Genomic DNA, 25,099 nt, shown 5'->3' on the forward strand with positions numbered 1-25,099 from the left:
AAGTCAAACAGCTTGCTTACTGCCCCTTAGTTAATAAGGGTGACAGTATAATCTAGTTAAGATCTATTGGATTTCAAAGCTCCTGGCCTTCTTATACTCTAAGTTCTTCATCATCAATCTATCAACTTTCAGTTCAAAATAGAGCAGCAAATACAAGCCTGCCCAGCATCCCGGAGCAGAAGCAGAGGCTGTCTGAAGGACTCCTCTGGGATGAAAAAGATTGGGTCATTGGCAGTCCCTAGAAGTATGTGTTGGAAGTGTGGGGTAACACCTGGCCACACCATCCTCCAGCTCTGTTTTGCCTGTGCACAGAGAGGAGCCTCAGGGTGTATGCTCAGAGTGAATTTATGCAAATAGCTCAGATTAGAGCACCAATTCTTAAAGATATAAACACAAAACCCAAAATAAAATGAAAACACACACACACACACACACACACACACACACACACACGTCTTTCTTCACAATCCCACTGCCCTTCGCTTCCATGTTCTTGCCTCCAGTCTCTAAGCACATGACTCTTGAGTCATCTATCAACAACCACGGTGATGGCCTTCCTCACCCTGTAGAGGGTAGAGGGACAGCTCCCTTGGACAAAGTTCCTCTCAGCAGCAATGACTGTCTAGTGGGCCATCTACTTGTGTCACAGAGGCCCCGGGAGGTCTTTTCTCCCATCTTTTCTATTCATACGACTTCATTTAAGTACTCTGTGTTTAAATCAGCTGGACATTTCCCCATTTCTCTGCTTCCTTCGCAACAAATTCTTAGAAGAGCTATAAATACCAGAAGAGCCATTTTCCTGAAAGCAGAACATCTCTCTTGTTCCTGGATTCTCACTAGCCTGCCTTTCACTCTCTGTACTCTGGAAGACCCATAATTAACAAGGCCACTGAGGACCTTGGGGCTAGCAAATGAAAACACATTTCTTCATGTTTTTTTTTTTTTTTTCTGTCTTGGAACTGACAGCGCTGGGCTTTACAGTGTCTCAGGGTTCAATCTAAGGCCTCATACAAGATAAGCAAGAAATCTAGTCTTCAAGGTTTTAGTTAACAGATATTAATAGGGTAGGGGAAGGAAAAAAGAGACAAATATATGAATTGTTAATCTAGTTTCTAGGACTCCCTCTTAATTTCCCTATCAACCTCAATCTCTTCATCAGAGGGTCCCTGGGTCATTCTTCTCCATCTTTATGTCTTTCCGTTTATATCAGACCTTAGACAGAGCCATTCATGATCAGAAATTCATCCATACTCATCCATAGATCATTTTATAATATATATATATATATATATATCCTATGAGGTAGCTCTCTATATTGTCTCCTTCTGGCACTTTCTTACTAGTGCTCTGCTTGTTAATACATAGTGGAGATGCTTTGGATATACACACACTCAGCTTTGTAGGCCTTTAGTTTACACTGTAGAGATGGTCTTTTGTGTCCATGTACTTCAGAAGAGCAGGAAGCACATAGAACATGGAATGGTCTATAGGAGGAACTGGCCAGCATTGAACCCTAACTCCTGACTACAGGTCAACTAAACCATGGCCCTTCAAACTTCACCATCACCCTTGGACTTGAGTGAGTCTCAGACTTTCTGGGCTCATCAAAACTATTATCTTTGCAGTTAGAAGCCAAAACAAACACTAATGGTCGAAGAGGACAACCAGTCCCTGAGCTTAGGGAGTAGCCTGTGAGCAAAAGTCTTCCCCATAGCTGCCATGATGGGGCAGAGGAAGCTTCTGAAGAGCTGTAACTTGGTCACATGCATCTCTGTAGTCCCAAGGAGGTGGTGTCTGAGAAGGAGACAGTACCAGCTGCCTCTTGGGGTATAAACAGATATGTGACTATGGAGTACTCAAGCAATTATCTGACCTGGACTGAACTGGAAAAATCCCAAGTGAAATTTGGATGAGCCAAAGAAAGCCAAGAAGGTGGCAGGAGAACCAGCAAAGGAAAAAGGACGTACATGTAGCTGATTCTTGCTACTCCAGGACGTGTGATCTATCTCTGACATCACTGTGAACACTGGAGTCCTGAATGCTGAACTGTCTCCTGGGAGAAATACAGGGTCAAGCTCCTGTGAGCCTTGAGTTACAACATTTTTCATCACATTGATTTATGTGTTTTCTCTCTAAAGTCTTCTTGTTTGAAAGACAGTGTTGGTTTATTAGCAATGAGCCACCAACAAGCTGCATTGCTCACAGAGGGAATTAAGCTTATCACACACATACAGTTTCTCCAGCAGGCACACTATGGCTTCTTGAATTTAACAGTACACAACACTTTAGTACTAAACTTAGGAACCATTTTAAGTAACAAAATCAATGACTATAACTCCAACCCCTGCAAACCCCTCAACAATAACAACAAACGACGCCATAGCAGTAAGTCAGCAGACTGCTAAAAGAACACTATGGGGGCTGGAGAGATGGCTCAGCAGTTAAGAGCATTGGCTGTTCTTCTAGACAACCTGGGTTCAATTCCCAGTGCCCACATGGCAGCTGACAACTGTCTGTAATTCTAGTCTCAGGGGATCCGACACCTTCACTCCAATGCACGTAAAATAAATACGTTAAATAAATGTTTTAAAAAAATCAAGAAGCTTTAAAAAACAAAGAACACTGTGACTAGAGAAGAAGCTAGTGGTTGAGCATTTGCCTAATATGCCCTCCAAGTCTAAGGTTCAGCATCTCCGGGGTGGGGAGATGACAAAACTACAAAGACACTTGTTTAGAGTCAGAGCTTGAGCAAAGGCAGCACAGTGTCCTTGCTCAGCCTTTTCTGAGAGTGTGTGCATCCATCCAGATGACTCACCCAGGCACAGCCCTGCACCATCCATAAATGACAACCAAGGTGTGGCAAGGGGTGGTTCTGGTAAGTTTTAGCAGCTGGGAACAATTTCAAATACGGGGAGGAAGGCAGATAGGGAGGGCAAGGTGATTTGAGGGAGGGCTCCATCAATTAACAAAACAGCTCCAAGAGCTGTTGGAACATTGTGGTTATAGATTGGTGACATACGGTCTTTAGTGAGAGTCCCAACTTTGGCAGCTCTTGGCTTTATGTTCATTCAAATTTGGTGAGTGAGCGAGCAAAAGAAAACATACCAGGAGGGCTACTGGGAAATGGCCACAGAAACTTTTATTAGGGAAGAATTCCACCAAGGGCATCAGCATTGGCCTGTGTGGCCACAAAGTGATGTCACATTGTACTCTATACTTTCCAAATCTCTTTTCTGATATATCATCTCATTAAATCTCAGATTAACACTGCACAGCATCTGGGCCAGATGTCAGCACATGTGTACAGTTGGTTAGCTGGGACACAGGACTGTTCGGGATGATTAAGTGAGGTTGGATTTTAAATTGATGGCATGGACGATACTTTAGTCCATGTACTTCTCATTGGTTTTATATGACAGGGTTGGTCCCATTGTGCACCAAGACTCCCATTTATCTCACTGAAGGTGGCTGCCCCACCTGCCCTGGCAGATGAGTCCAGGTGGCACCTCGGACAAAAGATTTGAGACCTGGAAGGTCCATTCCCAGCAGTGTGGGCTTCATGTAGCCAAGGGGACTGACAGATGGGACTACAAGACTATAGCCAGTGACATTGTTGGTCTGGTTCCCTAGGGCGAAGTTTTCTAGTAAGCCAAGGGAGCAGCCTGCACCAGGCCAAATAGGTAATTAGCACCAAGAGAAACCCTAATGCCTAGAGATCAAAACACAGGCCTGTGGTTCCTGAGTAAGAGAGGCCTCTGCTATGGAGGGAGGAATGTCCCACACTAGGGACCTGCATACAGTTTTGCTGACTCTGTATGCTAGGTGAGCTGTATCCTCTCAGACTGCCAGGCCAACCTTGTAGCCTAGTTCTGAACTCAATTGGCTCCTTCCTTTCCTCCAGTGCCTTGTTCTTCCATCTACACACCTGCAGACACCGGTTCTTTTCCAAAGAGTTACTTAGAGGCTGTTCTCTTTCCAATATATGTGGAATGCTAGTTTTCAAACTTCCTGCTTCCCAAATCCTTTCTCATCACCTACCCCTTTCTAATCTAATCTCTGGTTTTGGGTAAGACCATCCCTGGACCCTCTCAGTATTGTTCCCATGCTGTCTGTGCCTGTAATCTTAGGCTCACACCAGAAAGCTGGAGGAGACACTGGTCCTGACTGACCTAACAGGATTGGTGCAATCCCCTGACGATGACTGGCAGATGCCTCTGGTTCACTTTCATAAAGCGGGCTATGGGTGAAGAGCCTAGCATAGATCAGGTTCAATAACCCTTCATGGGTTCCATCTCTTTTGTTCCATGTAAGAGTGTAGACTGGATGAAGAGGCAAGCAGAAAGGCCAAATTCTGCAGCTTCCCCAAAGACATGCCTGGCTTTTAAATGAGGACCCTGCAATCCTCAGCAAGGAGGAAGTTCACTCTGAAGGGAAGACACGAGGCTCAATACAGCAGGTCAAGGTCTAGTAAAAAGGAAAATCCACCTTAGGAAAGCAATTTCTGAGGGGTCAGAGGATACAGGTGGAGCTGAGAGGGTACAGAGAGAAAAAAAACCATCAAGCCCCTGCTACTTGTAGTAATTGGGAGAGCCACTGCATTCTTCAGAAAGCACAAAGGTCCTCTTGAGGGAAAGGCTTGCTTCTCTCTTTTCCATCCCTCTGGAGAGGAGACTCACCTGAAGAAACCTTTGCAGCCTTCACAGGTCATAGCATTGAAGTGGAAGCCCGTGGCTCGGTCTCCACATACTCCACAGATCCGAGGCACATTCCGGTCAAAGTCACCAGGGTCAGGCAGGGAAGTGCTGGCTGCCATCGCCTCCATCCCTGTAGGAACAGTAGGCAGGCCACAGCCAGGGTGAGAGTCAGTGCCAGAGAGGGCTGGCACCCTTAGCATAGCCAGCGGCCTATGAGAGCTCTTCCTGGACACAGAACAGGAAGTTCCTTGGAGCCTTGGCTGTGTCTTTAAGATCACACTGCATTCAAACCCGACACCTTCCAGCTCTTTACAGGAGTCTCTATACCCCACTTCCTCATCAGAAGAGATGGTCTACTTTTGGGGGTGATCTGAACAAATGTATGCACACCCCCCACAGGCTTTAGCCCAACCGACTTGATCAGGTCAGTGCCACTGTCCAAGAAGAAAATGGGGTGGGGGACAATGGTGTGTACACCCATTGTACACACCATTGCTATTCTAGAGCCTGGGCCATGCACTCACATAGTTCAGGGTCCTAAGTCCTCAGTGGTACCATTTCCATTTTTGTCCCTGATACATTTGGTGTGATTTTGGATATCCTTCTGAGTAGTATGAGTCATTGTCAATTAGCTAATTTTGTTTTCGGAACTGGCTTCTACAAGTAGGCCTTATCATCTAGACACGGATTTCACACTTGAGGAAAAGGGAGAGACAGGGAACAAAGTGTGGTGGTGCTGGCACGCCCTTCTCAAGAAATGGCTGACCTTCTCTTCCATTAGGTAAACTTGGCCATGGGCTTTGCTTGCTGCCTCTAACTGTCGTCAGGCTCAGAGTTGACTCCAGGACACCTCCGGTCTCCCTAAAATGTTCTTGGACCCAACCTCCTAGTTCTTGTGAACCCTCTCAGAGCCATGGCATGTCTGAGTGGCCTCTTTGACCCAAGACAAGTGGGCTACCTGGGTCAGGAGGAGAAGAGCAGAGAGACAGGGATGAGGGGGCATGTACCCGCCTCTGCCTCAGACTCAGGTACAGTGGGTGAGGAGGTGGGTCTGGGCAAACAGAACCTCAAAACTTATTGTCAGATTGGGGGGGGGGTCAGGTTTTCAGACAGAGTTTCTCTGTGTAGCTTTGGCTGTCCTGAAACTCACTCTGTAGACCAGGCTGGCCTGGAACTCACAGAGATCTGCTTGCCTCTGCCTCCCGAGTTCTGGGATTAAAGGTGTCCACCACTATCTCCTGGCCCTCTTTTTAAGTTTTTAAAATTTTATTTATTTATTTATTTATTTATTTATTTATTTATTTATTTAATTTTGCATGTCTCTGTGGGGAGGTTATGCTTGGTGCACACATGCCATGATATACTTGTAGAAGTCAGAGGACAGCTTGAGGGTTTGTCCTCTCTTTCTCCCATGTGAAAATTGCATCAAATCATCAGGCTTGGCAGCTAATGTTTTTATGTGCTGATCCATCCAAACAGCCCCTGAAATGCTTATTAATCTCAAAACAACTAAAAATAAAGGGAAAAGTCCTTCATACCTGGCAATATTTTCTCTATGCAGATGTTTTCAACCTGTTGCCCATGCACCAAAGATAGCTATAAATGTAGCTTAACACAAAATTGTAAGCTTATTTAAAACATTATAAGGGGTGTGTGTGTGTGTGTGTGTGTGTGTGTGTGTGTGTGTGTGTGTGTGTGTGTGTGTTTGATTTTTTGTTTGTTTTTGTTTAACTTAATTGTGCAGCTCTCAAGCATTTGTCGGCTGGTAATGTCATGTTGCAATGTCAAAAGGTTGAACATGTTGTAGGATGCTCCCATGTCCAATGTGACTCCTACAAGTTACTAGAACATAGCAGGCATTCAAGATGTGGGCAAGGATCCCAGGGCCCAATGTCATGACAGGGTATTAGAAGCAGCTGTTTGGGATGCTTCTGTCTTCACCCCAGGTCATCAGAGATGCTGTTGCTGCTCCAAGTTATCATCATGTTGCTACAGAGCTGGGGTCAGTTGGGCTCCCAGCATCATGTGAGTTTGGTGTGAAAAGGAATTCAATGGGAGATGGGGAGGAAGGCTAGTCCAGTTCAGTCCATCAAGATGAGTCTAGCATCACACGACCCCATTGAAGAGGCTGTGATTGATGTAAGCCAGCTGGAGCTGTGGAGACACTGCTTGGCACAATGCAGGTGAGACACTGCCTTCAAATCATCAGGAGGTCTCCTGGCATGGGGCTAGGAACCATTGCTCTAGGCTGAACAGAGAGGCTAGGTCTGGCCTCAAGAGACACAGAGTGAACAGTATCCTTTCAGGATTATGGAGAGAACGACCAGCTTTGTTTGGGGTTATTAGGTGCTGCTAAAATGTCAGCACTTCACAAGAATCCAGATGGAGAGAGAAGGTTCAGGACTCAAGGGCCAGGAAGTGAAAAGTTCCAGGAGACACTGATAGAGAGCAAGGTGGGCAGAAGGGAGAAAGAGAAGACAGGACACACATCTAAGGAAGATTAAAGCACCCTGGAGTACCTCACAGACCGGGAGTACCCCACTGGCCGGGAGCATCCCACCAACTGGGAGCACCCCACTGACTGGGAGTACCCAACTGACCAGGAACACCCCATTGACTGGAAGCAACCCACTGACCAGGAGTACCCCACTGACCGGGAACTCGAGCTCCCATCCTACCCCACATACCAGAGAGTCTAAGCCATGGATTTTGCTGTTCTGGGACTCACACATGCAAAGACTGGGCAATACTCCCGTCCTTCCCCTGCCTTCTTCTTTGCAATGACCCCTCCTTGCCATTCAAACACAGAGAGCAGGCTAAGGAGCTGGTGGCTGCTGAGGACACACCTACCTGAAGGAGCAGGGGGTGAGCAGAATCCAAGGATGCTCTCCTGAGAAGTCTCGCAGATATGTCCGACCAAAAGAACTCTAGAATGAACAAGGGGAGACATTTCTAAAGGATCTTTGATTTCCCAGGCAGTCCTTTAAGAAGACCCATATGTCATACAAGACTTGCTAGGGGAATTAGGTCCTCAGATAAAAACAGGAAAGAAGTGACTTTGGGGGCATGAGGGCTGTTGCTGGCAGGGATGAGGACCTGGGCAGCAGTCAGAATGGCTGTCCCTCAAGACTGAAGGCAAGCAGCATCAAACAGTGAGAAGTGAGGGTCGCAGCTAGAGTACAGTGGGTACAAACAGCTTCCTCCTGCAAGGTCCCCTCTCACTTGGGATCCCCTGTCTGTGGGAGACCTGGTACTCTGCTGACCCTCCTCCAGATTTGGGGGATGTTCTGGGAAATGGAACATAGGACAGCTAGAATACAGCTCAGTGCTGGAGGGGACTGCAGCCTGGAATCCTGACCTCTTGGGTGCCTTCTCGGGCAGGCATCTGTGATCTGTCTGCAGAGTGTGGGAGTAGGTATGAAGGTGCTGTGGGGGTTAAATACAGCAACACACAGCTTTCCAACCGGATGTTTCCTGCCACTTTTAGCTCTTTTCCAGACATGCAAAGCCTGAAGAGGTAGGTCTGACCCAGGGTCTAGACTCTAGGTCTCAGTGGTATGACTGGTTACCAAGGTGGGGCTGGCAAAATTTCACCCTTCCTACACCTGGCCACGAGACAGACAGACAAAGAGACAGGCAGGCAGGCAGGCAGGCAAGGGCACAAGCATACACACCCTGCCTGATACCAATAGGAGGTAAGTGTAGAAATACATAGACATGAGGGTACTGGAACCTGGACCCTGAAAAAAGCCCCTGAGCCAAACCCAAGTGAAGAGGGTTCAGTGCCCCCATTGTTGCTGCTCTTTAGAGATTTCTGTTCCATTGTGGCCTGGCTAAGTAGGGAAGGGAACAGCCCAGGGGGTCTCTAAGACCTGCCTCCAACCCTGGAATTGCCAGCCCCCAAGCCCTTTGTCACACCTTGGGTATCACCAGATCCTTAGGACTAACAAGGGAAAAAACAATAGTCATGGAGCTGAGATGAGGTGGGCTGTGAGTGGTGGGAGGTGTACCTGCTGGGGAAAGACAGGCCACTTGCCTCCAGACAGGTGTTCCCTCTGTTCCCATGGCTCACAGCCCTGCTGACCACACTGACCAACAGTATAAGGGCTTGCTAGGCTTCCTTCCTGCTTCTTAGGAAGGCTGGGATGAGAACAATGGGTAAGAAGGGCCATTGTTGTCCTGTCTTCAACCCCTAAGACTTTCACAGGTCAGAGATCATTTAGGTAGACTGTCACCCTTGACCAAAAAAAAAAAAAAAAAAAAAAAAAAAAAACAAAAAACAAAAAAACAAAAAAACAAAAACAAAAAGCCTGGAGACTAACATGTTCTAGGCCTGCTAAGTGGTACACACTTTGTTCCACTTAATCCTCACAGTGGTCTGTGGGGCAGGGAGCACCCCCATTTTACAGATACCAAAACCAAAGTTCAGAGCATCTTGAGTAACTTGCCAGGCAGTGGGTGGTACCAAGCAAGGGCAAATGAGGGCAAGCTGATTCCAGTGCCCAAGTTGCCTTCTGTAGACTCTTCCCATTCCCTGTGACATCATCAGAGCAGACACCTATTGCTCTGTCCCGGGCTCTGCTCCAGGACCTTCACAGTACTCACTCATTTAAGCCTCACCACACCCTCATTAGTCAGGCATTGTCATTATCCCTGTCTTAGGGATGGGAAAACCGAGGGAAGTTGATTGTGTTTGGAGCTTAAGCTGAATCTCCATTCACCCTGCCACACTCCCTGTGGAGATTTTCTCAGTCATCTCCCCAACCAAAAGCCCAAGATAGCATTCATGTCTACTAAGTCAGGAGGTGATGCAGAAAAACACACAAAAACCCCATGGTCAGAGGGGAAGAATGATGCTGATGCCAGCCCCCACATCCGGGAAATTCTGTGATGCAGTCAGCCACTGGGTGGCCCTTTCAGAATTATGCTGGAGTCAGCTCCTAGGTCCACGAGCAAGTGGATAGGAAAGTGGGTCAAAGACATGGGCTCCAAGTGGGGACCAGTGGAAAAAACACTTCATGTCTCCGCACACCCACCAGCAATCGTGTTCTGAGCAGAGAACATCTTCCACTTTTGCTGGGGCTGTCCCCAGAGCAACCTATTCCTGACCCTGACCTAGCCCTGACCTTGTCTTAGCAAGAAATGAGATCACACAGTTCCTGCCCGACACTAATGTCACAACCATTGCCTCCCCTCCACCCCCACTTGCCCAGTTCAAAACACATGTGCCATGTTCCATCAGCAAAGACCCTGAGCTCAGATTAAGTCGAGGACACAACATACATAGATCCTTCCTTGGGGTCCTGTGGGTGACTGAGCTGCAAGTGTGTGGATGGATGGCCTGGAACTGGAATGAGGCTGGCTACTGAAGTCTTGATGGGATGAGAAAGTCCCATCAAGATGAGGCTGTCACTGAGAATGACCCCTGATCCCTCAGATAAGCCCAACATTCACACCTTAGGTGACACACTCATCTTCTGATGCTAATGACCAGGAAGAACATAGTGCCCTGTGAACGGTATAACCCCATGCACTCCCAAATATTGAATGAGTGCTCAGGAGAGGCACCTTCAGACAGCTTGGGAACCAGTGATCAAAACTTGGCTTTTTAATGGTTGACACTGTCTCAAGGCTCCTGCTCCTTTTAGAAGAATATGAGAAACCAAGTCATTCCCCTCAGAGGCGAGAATTCTTCCTAACATGCACACCCACAGAGAGAGCCTCACATCAGGCTCCTCTGGGGTAAGTAGGCCTATGTGGCTGCAAAAACTGCAGGTGGACTTGTGTGCACAAGCTCATTTCTTCTTTCTTCTTCTTCTTCTTCTTCTTCTTCTTCTTCTTCTTCTTCTTCTTCTTCTTCTTCTTCTTCTTCTTCTTCTTCTTCTTCCTCTTCTTCTTCCTCCTCCTCCTCCTCCTCTTCCTCATCCTCTCCCCCTTCTTCTTCATGTTTGCCATCTTCCTGTGCCCAGGATGAGCTCTGTATGTCCCTTCTAACCTTTCACTTGTCTTTTTATTTGAGCATGTCAAGCATAGTGATATCAGGGCCAGCCACGGTAAATACTTCCTTCTGTCTGCACCATTCGCACTCTATACCCACTTTCTGTGTCTAGAACAATCTCAGCATTATCTCCCAGAAGAAACTGGGGCAGGAGGGGGGTGGTGTGCAGAGTGAAAACGAGGGAGGGAGAAGGTGTACTGCACAAGCAAACGGAATCTAATTACCCCTTGTCTCACTGCCCGCCCTCCACAGCTCAGCGTTGAACGGTGACCCATCACGATCTGACCCAACCATCTTAGTTCTCTTCTAGAATATTCTGATCAGTTTCCTGATAGAGAACCACAGTTCGTGGCAATCCACTCTCTTTGGATGAGCCCCTGCTTAGAAAGTTCATTATGCAAAGAAGCCGTGTAGCTTCCAATTGCCGTGCAGGGCCAGCTCCTTTCAGATGAGCCCAGTAAGCCATTCTCTCAGGGTCTTTTGGAGGGACGGTTTGAAGGGGCCACCACACGGGGTCATTGTGCAAATTAAAAAGATTTTTCTGCCACCAGTCAGCAAACTGTCATAAAGTAAAAGACCTACAGTATTAGGGTATGAATGGAGTAGCAGGAGACGAAAGGAAGGAAACTCGAGATGTATTTCATTTTTAATCAACCCAAGGTGTGCTCGTGATTTGTACAAGGGCAGGAAGGAAGACAGCAAGTGCAGGCTCTGTCTGCCTCCATGGCCTTCCCAAGGGAGGGAGGGATGGTGGAGCCCTGCATGTGGACTGCATGTGCTCCAACCAGGACCGTCTGCTGCCCCCATCCTCAGCACCACAGCACTACACACATGCCATTTATTATGCTTACCAAACCTATTTAGCCTCTAACAGAATGATAGTAAATTCAGTGGCTGATGGTCCCAGCAATTGACAGGAAGGAGTTTACCATTTGGGGTGGTTATTAATCAGCCATTTGGGAGATATACACCCCTAAGAACCTGTAAATGTCATGGACTGGTATCCTATAGCATCACGTGGTAGAGAGTCATGCCATAGAAACTGGGCTACAAATTCCCATTTTTCATGAATCTCTTGACTAACTCTCCTATCGCCTTTGGGTGTACAAGCAGCGTCTTAAAGCTGGGCAAAACTTAGAGTTAGGAGCCCCTAGGCAATGGGGAAGGAGGCACACGGCTTTCTCAGATGGATTTCCACTTCTTATCAGCAACAATTATTCCTGCAAGCTGCTTTTTTTCCAGTGGAAACTCTGCCCTCAGCTTTGTCAACAAGATTTCTGGGCCGATTACTGCTCTCCAGGTAACAGGCAGGAGGCCCCATCATTGCTGGAAAGCGTGGGCAGCCATGGTGGCTGGCAGAGCACATGGGGAGCCAGACCTGTCATGAGACAAAGCCAATCTCTCAGGTTTGACAGCTGAGGAAACTGAGGGTCTCAGAAGGAAAGTGACTTATCTGAGGCTACATAACAAGAAAGTGTGCTTCCTCACCACCACCCTGGCCAAGTCCTAAGAAATCTAATTGCCAACCCAAGCAACTTCCCAATAGTCTATGGGGTAGGGAGAAATGAGCCATAGGATGGCTTTCATTCTTTGAAGGTGGCTGTGGGAAGGCCCCTGCAAAAGCCCTGATAGAATGTTGTGACCATTTAGGGTCAATCCCTCTTGAACAGCAAATACAGAGAAACAGAAGGGTGGCTGAGGTCTACTCTCTTCCTGCATGTCCAGCTCTTGGATTCAGCCTTCATAGCCAATGAGCATGGAGTCAATATAGCTAGAAGGCATTTAGATGAACATGGGGTATACCTGACCTGATCTTTTGAAACTCTAGCTGGGCCTTCCTGGGATATTAGGATGGGCATTGCTCAGGGGTATCAGGTATACATACATAAAAGTTGTGGGGGGAAAGGGGATTATTTGCCCAGTAACTTGGAGACCAAGGAATAAAATTTGGGACAACCCCAAGAATACAGGGAAATTCAGACTCCTGTGATGATCCAACCATGCTATTGCTGAAACAGCTGATAGCTAAATGGAGCTTTGTTTTTGAAAAGCCCCCTGTTTCTTCTTCTAAGACATCCCCAAGCCCAGCTTTGGGTACCCTCACATCTCTCTCTGGGCTGAATCATCCAATGCAGAGGTTCTGGAGGTTGGTTCACTTGAGCTCAGAAAGAAAGCTCGGAGGCCCACCTCTCCCTGCCCTAGCTGACCCTGGTCAGGTTTCTTTTTCTTATTTCCCTCCTGAGACAGATGTCATTCATCTCTCAGTCACTCGGATTCTACCTACATCAGGTGACAGGTCAGCACTCCAGGTCATTTGAGCTCTAAGACACTGGTGGTCCTTGGCATTAGATCTCTTGTTTGCATTCGGCCTCTAAAACCAGCTGGACAACTACCCAGTCACTGTCCCTCAGTGTCCTTTCCTGGTTCCTTGTCCACAGATAGTGACATGGCACTAATTGAATGTTGGGGCTGCTATGATAAGCAAAAGAGACCCCTGAGAAGTTGTCATCACAGAACTATGTATGTCAGATTAGCCATTAGAAGGAAAAGAGTGAAGGTTCTAGACTGGGGAGGGCAGGAAGCCTGTGCTTCATCCTAAACTCTCCATCCCAGATACTGCTCAGGATGTCACACATTGGCAGGGCTGCAAAAATAACTAGTTGATCTATCCATTCACTATGGCTTGCAAAACCCTAGCTTCTCAGAGTGGAGGAAAATGGATCATTTTTACTCTCTCTCCAGGGTAAGCAGAGAAACTGGCCTACGTGTCTAGGCTCCTTCCATAAAGAAGATAGAGCCTGTGGCTTCCCAGTTGCCACTAATTACTAACCCTTGACCTATTATCTAGCACCTGTCCCCTTTTATGCTTCTGTCCTCTCCATAGAGGGACTGAAATCATGGCAATCTCCCAGTTGTCCCCATGTGTTATCAGAACACAGGTGCCTTCACTCTATTCCTGCCCATCACCATGTATAGGAACACAGAAAAAGGCAGGTGTTGGGAGCTGGAGCTGGCCGGTGGCAATGAGAGATGTAGCACCCTGAAACCCTGGCTGCCTCAGTTCCTCCAAGTCCTGTAAGAGGACCTGATCCAGGCTGTGGTGGGACCTTCACGGGCTTTTCCAGCAATTCTGGGTGGGATAGGTTCTGAGGCCTGCACTGGAATCAGTTAAGGGCTCTGGACTTCTCTGAGATAAGCAGGCTTGGCAAGGGCCAGTTTCATGAAGAACCAATTTACCATAAGGTGTCCTCTGTATTTTCTGGCTCCTTAGTGAGGAGAGATGTCCCCATGTGAAGCTTCAAGTCTAGGCCAAGTGGGAGGGTCTCAGCCTTAAAGGGCACCAACAGTCACCCCAAGCAACTCCGGCTGCTTCCCAGATTTTGATTAGAGTGATATCTCCCTAGAATACTTTGCCAGACCTTTGATTTTCTCAGGCTTTTTTTTTCTGAGTGGGGTATCTCTGTGTAGCTTTGGAGCCTTTCCTGGCACTCGCTCTGGAGACCGGGTGGCCTCAAACTCACAGAGATCTGCTTGCCTCTGCCTCCCGAGTGCTGGGATTAAAGGCGTGAACCACCAACGCCTGGCTTGCTCAGGCTTTTGTCATCACTCTGTATATAACTGTGTAGATCTCTCTGGGGGACACATTAGAAGGACAATAGCATTTATTCTGGTCTCACAGTGGTGGACACTGGAGTTAGCTTCTGTTACCTAATGTTTGTATGGAGGACTGAATCTAGAGCCTTGAGCATGCCAAGCAAGCAGTCTACCCCTGAGATATTTCCTCAGCTGCTACCTGACCTTTGGTGGTGACCTCTGCCTAGCTCTAAACACCGACTCCAAGGCACAGCTGGAACTAGAAGCTGGAGGCATATGGAAAGTAAGATGTAGCTCTGGCCTTCTTGAAGCTTACAGTCCACAGGGGATGACAAACAGGACCCCCTGACTCAGTGTGACACATGTTATGGTGCAGGTAAGCACCAGAGAGGACAAAAAACATGTAGGAGAGCCCCTGGGTGCATCCCCATGGGATGTAGATTCCATTAGTCACTGAGTTACAAGGGTGAGACAGAGGAGAGTGTTCTATAATATTTCAGCCCAACTGGAGGCCAACACACACACACACACACACACACACACACACACACACACACACACACACACACAACTTTCACAGAAGATGGAGAGAACAAATGTTTTAACCAGATGGGATGGAAGCCGATGAACAACTCGGCTCTCACATTACCAGTCAATTTTTCTTACATTCATCAAGTTGCCTGCGGTGACAAGATATGGTTTCTGGGCACAGTAAGAGCAGATACCACCCACGTTCCAGATCTCCAAATCTACCTTTGCCTGGCCACTCAGCCTATCTGGCCCTCCTGGCCAACAAGCCACTTTCATGTTGCCAGGTGTCACTTTAAGGAAGGAGACTGGGTGCAAAAATATACAGCACTCACAAACAACTTACATCATGGGCAGAGGTGGTGAGCCCTATCTTTGCCATATGAGACCATATGTTCAAACTCACTGGTGCCCTTACCTAAGCTCTAGTGGACACTAATGCTATTATTAATGTGCAGCTTTCTAGGCGAGGCCAGTGCCCATGGCCCTTCCTGCCCCTGGGAGTAAAGGTGGTGGCCTCTTGCCCACTGTTTCCCCTTCTGTCCCAGGACTCCTGCTGACCTGAAAAACATCTCTGTAGCTGGTTCTTCAAGAGCCCTGGATTGAAGTTTAACAGAGACAAAAATAATTCTCTTGAGTGAGCTATTTTCTTCCTTGCTTTTGGAATAATAGCTCATGGTGACAGGCGGTGGGGGTGGAAGCTGGACATGGGCCACCATCCCCTCAGGTCCTTCCACATACCCACCTCCTACTCCCCCTGGAACCAGGCTTTGAGGAGAGGCACTCAGTCACTACTGTCTATCACCACCTACTGCCACCTGCCACCACCTGTGGTCCCAAGGTGGGAAGTGAAGGTCAGATCTTGTGGGAGCCAGGGTGGTAAGTCTCCAGGCATAGCTCCTGCTCTCTTTGAATGGGAAGAGGAGAAACACTGCTCCTTCACTGAACCTCAAGTTAAACTATACACATCTCACAAGACGGTTGAATCAGCTGAGATAAAACACTTCCAAATGTGTTATAAAAATCATCCCGCTCCATAGAAACGCTAGCTGTTACTTTACTATGATTCTCCCAGGTACTGAAGAGGAGGAATAATACATTCAGGAAGAAGGCAGAAGCTAAGGATAATTAAGGATCTGAGGCACATGACCAGCTCTCTGCTAGCACCTAGAAGCACCAAATCCCACCTGGGAGAACCAAGTGCAGAACAGGGGTTGGGAGTGTAGCTCAGTGGTGGACCACGGAGGCCCAGGTTCAATTCCCAGCATCACTCACAGGCACAGAGGTCTTTCGGAGTGTATGCTGAGCACTGGCTTCGTAACAAAGCTCCACTGTTTTCCCAGTCTTGTTTCATTTTTCCCTATGACCCTTTAGTTAGCTGTTAGCTCCTTGTGGTTTTGTTTGTTTGTTTGAGAGGTGGTCTTATGTAGCTGCTCTCTGCCCCAAAGTCTCTGCACAGCTAAGAATGACCTTGAACTTCTGATCCTCCTGCTTTCATTTCCCAAGTGTTGGGAATACAGGTGTGGGCTACCAAACCCAGTTTATGCCATGTTAGAGAGTCAAACCCAGGGCTTTGTGCCCACTGGGCAAGCACTCTACCTCCTGAACCACAGCCCTAGCCTTGTTAGCTTCTTTCCCTCTAAGGCTCATGGGAGAATCACCAACTAGAGAGACAACATATGGGAGGCTGAAAGAGAGGGAGGGGGAAACTGGAGGGCAGGAGGGACTTCAGGTGTACACTTTCTTTTGGTTTTTGTTGTTGTTTTTGTTTGTTTTTTTGTTTTTCGAGACAGGGATTCTCTGTGTAGCTTTGGAGCCTATCCTGCCACTTGCTCTGGAGACCAGGCTGGCCTCAAACTCACAGAGATCTTCCTGCAGCCACCAGAGTACAAGTCTTAAAAATTCATTATTTGCATTAAAAACAAACAGATTTCATCTGATATAAAGTGCTTGCCATGCCTAAGGACCCAGGTTTGGATCCTTAGCACTCAGCACCCACGTAACAAAGCCAGCATGGTGGGTTGTGCTCATAATCCCAATGCTGGAGAAAAGACAGGAGGATCCCTGGGGCTTTCTGGTCAACCAGCTGGTTTAGTCAAATTGATGAGCTCCAGGTTCAGTAAGAGATAATGTCTCATCAAAAAAGGTGTAGGGAGCAGGCAGTGCTGGCGCACACCTATAATCCCAGCATTCAGGAGGCAGAGCCAGGCAGATCTCTGTGAGTTTAAAGACAGCCTGGTCTACAGGGAGAGTTCCAGGACAGGCAGGGATACAGGGATACCAAACCAACCAAACAAATAAAAGGTGTAAAAGACGATAGAGAAAGATATCTGAGACTGATTCCTGGCCCACACAGGTGCTCACACACAACCCCATCCCTCACCCACAACCCCATTCCTCACACACAACCCCATTCCTCACACACACAACCCCATCTTCACATGCACTGGAGAGAAAGAGAGAGGAGGGGCAGGGAGAGAGAGGGAGGGGGATTTCATTTAAAAAAAAAAAACAAAATATTACCTGTCTAGCATGTTTAGCTTGCTATAAAAACTTAATTGGATCATAAGGCCACACTGGGCTGTAGCTCCAACAGCATTCTTGCTAGCCTGAGGTGGGCCACATCTCTACACATCAGCCCGAAGTCCTCCAAGTCGATCTCATCTCACCCCTCCAGCTTTACTCTCTCTGGCTTTGGCCCCTGTACCAGCCCACAGTGACAGCAGAGTCCTGTGGTCAGAAAGATGCAGCTGGAAGAGGGCCTCTGGAGCCAGCTTACCTGGCCGGGCCCAAGCCCTGGCCCTGCCCTTGTACTTGTTGCACTCACAACCGCCCACACTCTCAATTTCTGTTCCCTTAACTGTGAAATGAAAAAAACAACAGTACACACCTCCTCAGCCTGTGAGGAGGGGTCCATGGGATAATTCGTGTCAACAGCTTAGTCCCGTCTGACACACAGCGCCTGCTCAATCAATTTAGGTGCTGGTGTCCAATGGGGATAATCACTGGGGAGGATTCACCCAAACTTCAGTCTGGCTTTTAAAGACAATTTACTCTTTCAGACACTGCCCCTCGCTGTTCGTTTTTACTCCAGCATTCTCAAATGTATATCTATTCGATAAGTGGCCTCTGAAGCACTCTGATGCATTAGGAACCCGTTGCTGAGCAGGGACTTTTTGGTGATGGGATTCTGTTATTGGGGCTCACAACAGAGTGGGGATAGTGCGTGACTGAACACACAGTCACAGCACTGTCAGGCTCAAGATCTCCTCACCCAGGCTGGCCCTCAACTATTCAGACATTTGGTATTCAAGGGGGTTCCGCTATGGATTTGACTTTTTCTCTCTTCCCAGAATCAGAGCATCTAGGGTCCTTTTTAGAGACACCCAACTTTTAATGATCTCTCCTCACCCACCCCCCCTTTCTCAGGCTGCACAAGGGATTGTAACAAAGGCCTCAGATCTCAAGTGGAGTTCATTAGGATGGAATTTTACCTGAGGCAGCCCCTCCTCCACTTCACATCATGGCACCCAAGATGTACATGTGCTTGCCAAATAGGCTGGGCAGAGGTAACTTCCCATCCCTGGCACAAGGCCGGAAATTCAGAACCATTTGGAACAAAGAACTCTGCCCTGGAGGTGTTTTCCAGAACCTTTCGGCCAGCTTGCAGCTGCCCTGATCACCCTGGCCAGGCCTCACTGGACATCTCGTTTCCAACCCTCATAACGAGAAGGAGAGGGCACACTGAGCTGAATGACCTCTGCTACAGAAGAGAGAGCCACCATGTGACGAGGGCTTGTCCCAGTCCTAGAAAGGCCATAACCGAAGTACTGGTTCTTTCACAGTAACTTAATGACTTTGGGCAGGAGAGCCAACCTCTTAATCCCTTTGAACCTCCATTTCCTCTTCATAAATCAGGGAGAGGCCTAAGTGAGAAAACGTATAAGAAACATTTAATAGAGTGCCTGGAATATGGTAAGTTTTACTAACCTTTGGTTAACATGACTTTCAGCTATTATATAATACGGTAACCTCATAAGGGTCAAAGGTTGCTGTAGGGAGAGACATTGGGTGGAGTTGGGGGTGTGGGCAACATAGGGGGAAGATAGGCAGGGCCTGGCAGCCAAGGTGAGTGAGGCTCAGGGCAGAGGTACTTGTCTTCCCTTGGAGCTGACAGGCACAGACTGGCTGGGGTAATTATAGCATTGATGGCTAGGATGGCCCATGCAACTGCCCAGCCAGCCACATTCTTTAGTCGGGTGGGTGGGTGGGTGGGCAGCTGACTGTTTATGTAGCTACCAGGATGCTGAGCAGTTAGTAAAGGCTTTCCCTAGCATCCCCAGGCAGGCTGAAAGCATTTGGCTTCTCCCCTTCTTCCCTTCTCCCCTTCTCCCATGGCAACTTCTCTGTACCCTCATCTCAGCCCTCCAGCTACTTCCCGATTCACAAACAAGACAAGACAGAAAGCTAAAGAGACAAGGTCAGACTCTGAACAACTGACCAATGAAGAAATCTGTCTTGCCTGGAGCCTTAAGTATCCTTGAAACCCTATAGAAATCCCATCATAGCCCTAGCCTCAGTGCTGTGATTAACTAATGCTCATGGCTCACATGGTCTCTACCCTTTTCTAAAAATGTATGTCCAAGGAGAATATGTACTTCTCCCCAACCACTTGGCAAAAATGCAACCCAAAAGGTGTTAATTGAGCATCTAAACATATATGCTCAGTGCTAACATTGTGCTCTGGGGAGAAGTGAAGAGTTGTGAAATTTTGGCAAGCTTGTAGACGTGAGTCCCTAATCCACTGCTGGAAGAAGGGCCAGAAAGATAAAGCTTCAACCACATCCAGAAGTCAGGCACAGAAGTAACAGAATCAGGGTCCATATGTCCACAGTGCCTCAGACTAGCACATCCACCAGCCAGAAAACAGGTCCCTGGGCATGACAATAACTGCAGTAGCTAAAAGGGGCTGCAGAAACTTGTCTAGCACAACTCTGTCGTTTTAGAGATGAAGTCAATACTGAGTGTTGAAAAACCTGAGGAAGAATGGGATCTTTCAAACATGGAGTTCTGTGTGTACCAGCAATGTCATTCCTAGATGAACTAGGAAGCAAGAATATCACCATTTCATAGGAGTCCCAAACTGGAAACAAGCCAGATGACTTACCACAAGAAGGAAGACATACAACGTGTGGCATTTTCACATTGGAACACTCCACCAGGACCTTAACTAATGTGTGTCAGAGCCTCAGAAATACAGCTTCAGTGAAAGAGCATGTGACAGAGAGTGGTGTGTGAAAACTTCAAGGCCATGTAGCCCAGTTCCATACAGTGTTTTAAAAACACTTAGATAATAACTTGGAAAGAAAAGCAAGGAATAATAAGCCCAAATTTCCCTTGCACTGGAAAATGAGAGGGATGCCAGTAAACAGGGTTAGGCCAAGGGTGATCAAGAGACCATATGGTTTGGAGAGAAGGCACAGTGGGTAAATTGCTTATCCCCCAAAGCATGAGGCCTCAGTTTGATCCTTGAGTGGCAGGGAGTTTGTAATCCCAAACCAGGAGGTGCAAACAGGCAGATCCCCAAGGCTCACTGTCTGCCTCTCTAGCCTAATTGATGCACTCCAGCCAATGAGACAGTGTTCCAGAGGTAAACAGTTAGCTTGTCTTTTGGCCTACATGCCTGCCTACACATAGACACACAGACACACACCCACATGCATGTGCACATGTTAAATTTTTTTTACATTTATTCACTTATTATGTGTTCATGTGTGTGCTCGTGTGTGTGTGCACTCACCACAATACAGATGTGGGTGTCAGGACAATTTGTAGGAATCGGTTCTCCCCTACTACCATGTGGGTTCTGGGGACTGAACTCAGCTTGTCAGTTCTGGCAGTAAGTGCCTTTACCCACTGAGCCTTCTTGTCAGCCCAGACACACATATACTTTAAAAAGTTTAATTAGTTACTATAAATGCTCTTCTCCTAACTTAGGTGGTTAACATGGTTGCGTAACATCTGTAAGAATGTTATATACTCTTGTATGATATGTTAGTTCTCAATTAAAAAAAAAACAAACAAAACAGAAAAACAGCTGAAGAACCCGAATCACACAGAATGCTCCCTCAGAATCACACTCAGCAATGCTCCCACCTTCCTTGTCTAGCTAGCACATGGCAGAATTCTCTTGAAGTCAGTTTACCAAATCTGCATCTAGCCAGGTAATAGGACATCCACTCCTGAGTTCCCACAGAACCTTCCACAACGCCTGGGTTTCTGCGCTATTAATTTGGAAACAATCATGGTCAGCTTTCTATTTGCTGTTACATCCCCAGTGTCTCAGTCCATGTCCGCCAAATGGACTGCAAGAGCCTACTCCGTGACAGGCACTTGACTTTGCGCAGCTAATACTCAACAGTTGTGCATCTACAATCATCCCAATTTACAGATAGGGAAACAGGAATTTGGAGGGATTAAGAAATTTTCCCAAGGGCTGGAGAGATGGCTTGGCCGTTAAAGGCTAGGCTCACAACCAAAATATAAGAAATATGCCCAAGCTTACCAGAGCCAGAAACTCTGACTCTATTTCTTCTGCTCTTCCCAACCTCAAACCCTCTAACCACATGCCAGAGGACATCATAGCATTTTAACACTAGGGGAAGCATGTAAATGAAAAGGTTCAGGAGCTCATCCCAGGGCCTGAATGGAAGCCATCAGAATAGGCTAGAGTCCATTTCTCCAGATAAGAGAGCTGGGGTCAGGAGCCTAAAATGAACAGTCAGGGCAGGGTGGAGGAAGCTGAAGAAGAGCTCAGATGGGCTGGTGGGACAGTGGCCTTGAACCTTCTCACTTAGCATGCCACGGTGATTTGTTTGAAATTTAAAGAGGATTTCTCATTTCATTTTGTCCCAGGCATTCCGAGTCTTGTTGGATTCTGTGTAACTTCTGAATAACCTTGCATTTCTCAGGTTCTCTGATGCCTCTGAAATTGGTGTGTATCTAAGACCACAACAGAGGTGTGGAAGTTTAAAGGAGCCTTTTGAGACACTACCATCCCCAGAGCAATCTTTGGCCAAAGAGAACTTACTCTCAGGTCAGCTTGTTCAAACTAGTTAGTAATCCTAACCCTACAGCTCACAAACATTTATTACGGGCCTATAACATGCCAGCCACAGTGTTAAGTGTCTGTAACTGCCCTGGGAATGTAGAGGTGTAGAACTCCTGGGGTTTCCTGGTGTGGTTTCAGCATCCTACAGACTTAAGTATCAGTCCTGACTCTCCTTTGTATGATGCAGCTTCACCAAACCTCAGTTTTCCCATCTCCAGAGTGGGTACAGGAGTTGTTCCTTCTTCAGAAGGTAGAGTGGTGAGGCCCGGAAACTATTATTAAGGATACAGGACAGCATCTGGTACTGTAGTGCTCAATGTGCCACCGTTCCTGGAGCTATGGCTCCAGTGCCAGCAGGTGGCACACACACTAGACCTGTCACCAGCAAAGGGTTGACAACTTCACAGTGCCTGGAATGTCACACCATGCAGAATACCTCAAAGCTTCGGCTTGGCATCAGAAGGCCGGTGAGAGGTGGTAGCTTCCCAGGAACTGGTACTGAGTCCTGCCCAAACTCCACTTTCCCGCTGGTACAGCTGCTCACACCCTGCCAAGGACCAGGACTCTCCCCTGTGTAGAATGAGGACTTTGTGTGGCATCTGGTTCTGGGAACACTGCTTAGTCTATTCTTTGGCATGAGACCTGCAGGGCAGGTTTGTAGAAGCATGGCACACACTCAGCCTTTCACAGTTCCCTGTTTCTGCCTCTAGCCTCTGCCATTCACCCACTAGCCACCAGCCTGGGGGGAGGTCTTACCCCCATCACCACACACACACATAGCCAGCTGGGGGGAGGTATCACTGTCACCACCCTACACACAAGCAGGTGGGATTTCCAAAGAGGTCCTGCTCACTCTCTTCATTTATGGTAATAGGACAGAATGACTTCCTGCTTGCCAGAGTAGACAGTCACTTCACAGTCATGGAGGCTCCTCCACTCCCCCATGTCCTACGCCCTAATCACTCAGATACTCAGCCTCTGGGAACTCTCCAGAGAGGCTGCTTGGAGTATCTGGACTACAAAGGCCCAGGACTCAAAAGGGAGGGCAGTTTCTCTTCCACATGTCACTACCACAGGATGCTGTCGCTGCCACCAACGCTTATAGTTTAGGTTGAGCAAGAGGTGTCTGTCCCCACCCTCGACCATTTCTCTAACAGCCAGAGATGGGAGACTTGCATCCAAGGGCATCAGTTCCATGCCCTGCTCAGCAGCTGGATCCAGATTCCAAGTGACCTGTGCCCTTTATCTACATGGACAAAGTTTGACTGCCTTTCCCTCCCTGCTTGTGTACTCACTTTAGAGTGGAACCTTTTGCCGGGCATTGGTGGTGCAAGCCTTTAATCCCAGCACTCGGGAGGCAGAGGCAGGCGGATCTCCGTGAGTTCGAGACCAGCCTGGTCTACAAGAGCTAGTTCCAGGACAGCCTCCAAAAGCCACAGAGAAACCCTGTCTTGAAAAACAAAACAAAACAATAAATAAATAAATAGAATGGAACCTCTTTGTGGGATTTGAGTCCCCAGAGGTCTGGGAAGCTGGAAGGACAAATGAAAGAGTCTATAGGAAGCAGGGAAGAGGAAGTGCAAGGCTGAGTCTTGGCTTCATTATACGCCAGTTCCCCTGGGGAAGCTGAAGAGGAGTTCACAGGCCTTGGTGTCCCTGTCTGAGGTAGGGGTGGCACAGGAAAACCCAAAGCCAAGGCCAGCCACAAGTGAAGGATGAAAGAATGTCACTTCTTTCATGGTGGTGGGCTGGGTCTTGGGTCAGGGTGGCCAGGAGCAATACTACCCTTAAGGAAGGGACTGGAATGACCAACTAAGGCTAGCCTGAGAATTATGTGGCTCCACTCTCATCTCACTTAGCCTTACATCTCTCCCACCTGCCTTGTCCCTTAATCACTCTGTGTGACCTCTCCTGGGTTTGGATGAGTAGATTTGCAGCTCTCCTGGGTTTGGGTTTATGTCTCTGCATGGCCACACACAAAACCCCCTTTAACTCATGAGCATCCCAGTTTGGACAGTAAATCACACAGTCACTAAGGAATGTTAAGGACAAATCAGAGAGCAGCAGCTACAAGTGAGGTCCTGCTGGTCTAGAGCAGCTGCCCAGCTGGCTTCAGCCCATCAGAGCCTTCGACTGGACAGCAGTGGAGATGGTGCCAGGGCTGCTGCTCCTCATGGAGCTCTCTTTGGAGGCAGAAGCCTGGCCTGCTGAGATCTGCCTGCTGACATCCCTTGGCAGCCTGGCACTATGCTGGGACACACAGGAGGCTCTTAATCAAATCTGGTTGTGTCCTTATTCCCTCTACCTGCATCCCAAACATCACAGCAGTGACAAGCAGAAGCTGGAGCCCTCTAACCCACCATCCAGCTACACATCAGAATGTGACCCAGGTACCCTGGCCTTGCCATTCTGCATAGACAGCAGCAGCCCAGACGCTGATTGTAGCCAATCCCTAGGATGTAGGGTGAAAAACTGTACAACAGAATTCTCCTGTATTGGGTAACTTCTTGGTCTAGCCCACCAGACCCTAGGCCAGTGGTTCTCAACCTGTGGGTCATGACCTCCACAAGAGGTCGGTCACATATCGGATATTCTGACATCAGATATTTAAACTACAATTCATAACAGTATCACAATTACAGTTATGAAGTAGCAACGAAATGATTTTATGGTTGGGGTCATCGTAATACGAGAAACTGTATTAAAAGGTCGCAGCATTAGGAAGGTTGGGAACCACTATCCTAGGCCTTCCTCTATTGAAGGCCTAAGCTTTGGATACCTGCAATCTGTGCTGAAGGCAGAGGTCCAGGGGGTTTTTGAGGGCTTCCAGAGGGCTCTGTCCCTCAAAGAGATCAGTTCATAGGTAGACAGGGGATGGAGCTGAGAAACGTCATTACAAATAAGCACAACATCCTGAAGCACAGGCATAGGATTGTATCTGGGGAAGTGTGAGGGGTCAGCTGGGCTGCCTGATTCTCTTCCTTTCTCTCCTTTCCCAGTCCCTTCTCCGTCTTGGTCAGGAACCAAGTCACGGCTGCTCAGGAATAGCCAAACCTAAAGCCGGAGCACAGAATGTGATTTCCTACCTCTTTACAGTTTGAGGCAATGTAACTGTGTCAGGCTCCCTGGGTTCCTCTCAAACAAGCTAGAAAAGGCTACTGAGTGGGGGCCCAG

At 47.8% G+C, this 25,099-nt stretch overlaps 1 protein-coding gene across 1 annotated transcript in view; it reads right to left on the bottom strand.

Annotated features, from left to right (window-relative positions):
• The window catches only part of Vdr (vitamin D receptor), a 53,590-nt gene that overhangs the window by 26,951 nt on the left and 1,540 nt on the right, over positions 1–25,099 (bottom strand). Inside the window, exons 2-3 of the mRNA XM_027396425.2 lie at positions 7,545–7,621; positions 4,677–4,824 (exon numbers count right to left, since the gene is read on the bottom strand). Coding sequence (XP_027252226.1) covers positions 4,677–4,822 — 146 coding nt within the window. The 5' untranslated portion in view covers positions 4,823–4,824; positions 7,545–7,621. The remainder of the gene's footprint in view (positions 1–4,676; positions 4,825–7,544; positions 7,622–25,099) is intronic.

Source organism: Cricetulus griseus, chromosome 2 (genome assembly GCF_003668045.3).
Source record: "Cricetulus griseus strain 17A/GY chromosome 2, alternate assembly CriGri-PICRH-1.0, whole genome shotgun sequence".
Taxonomy (NCBI): Eukaryota; Metazoa; Chordata; class Mammalia; order Rodentia; family Cricetidae; genus Cricetulus; species Cricetulus griseus.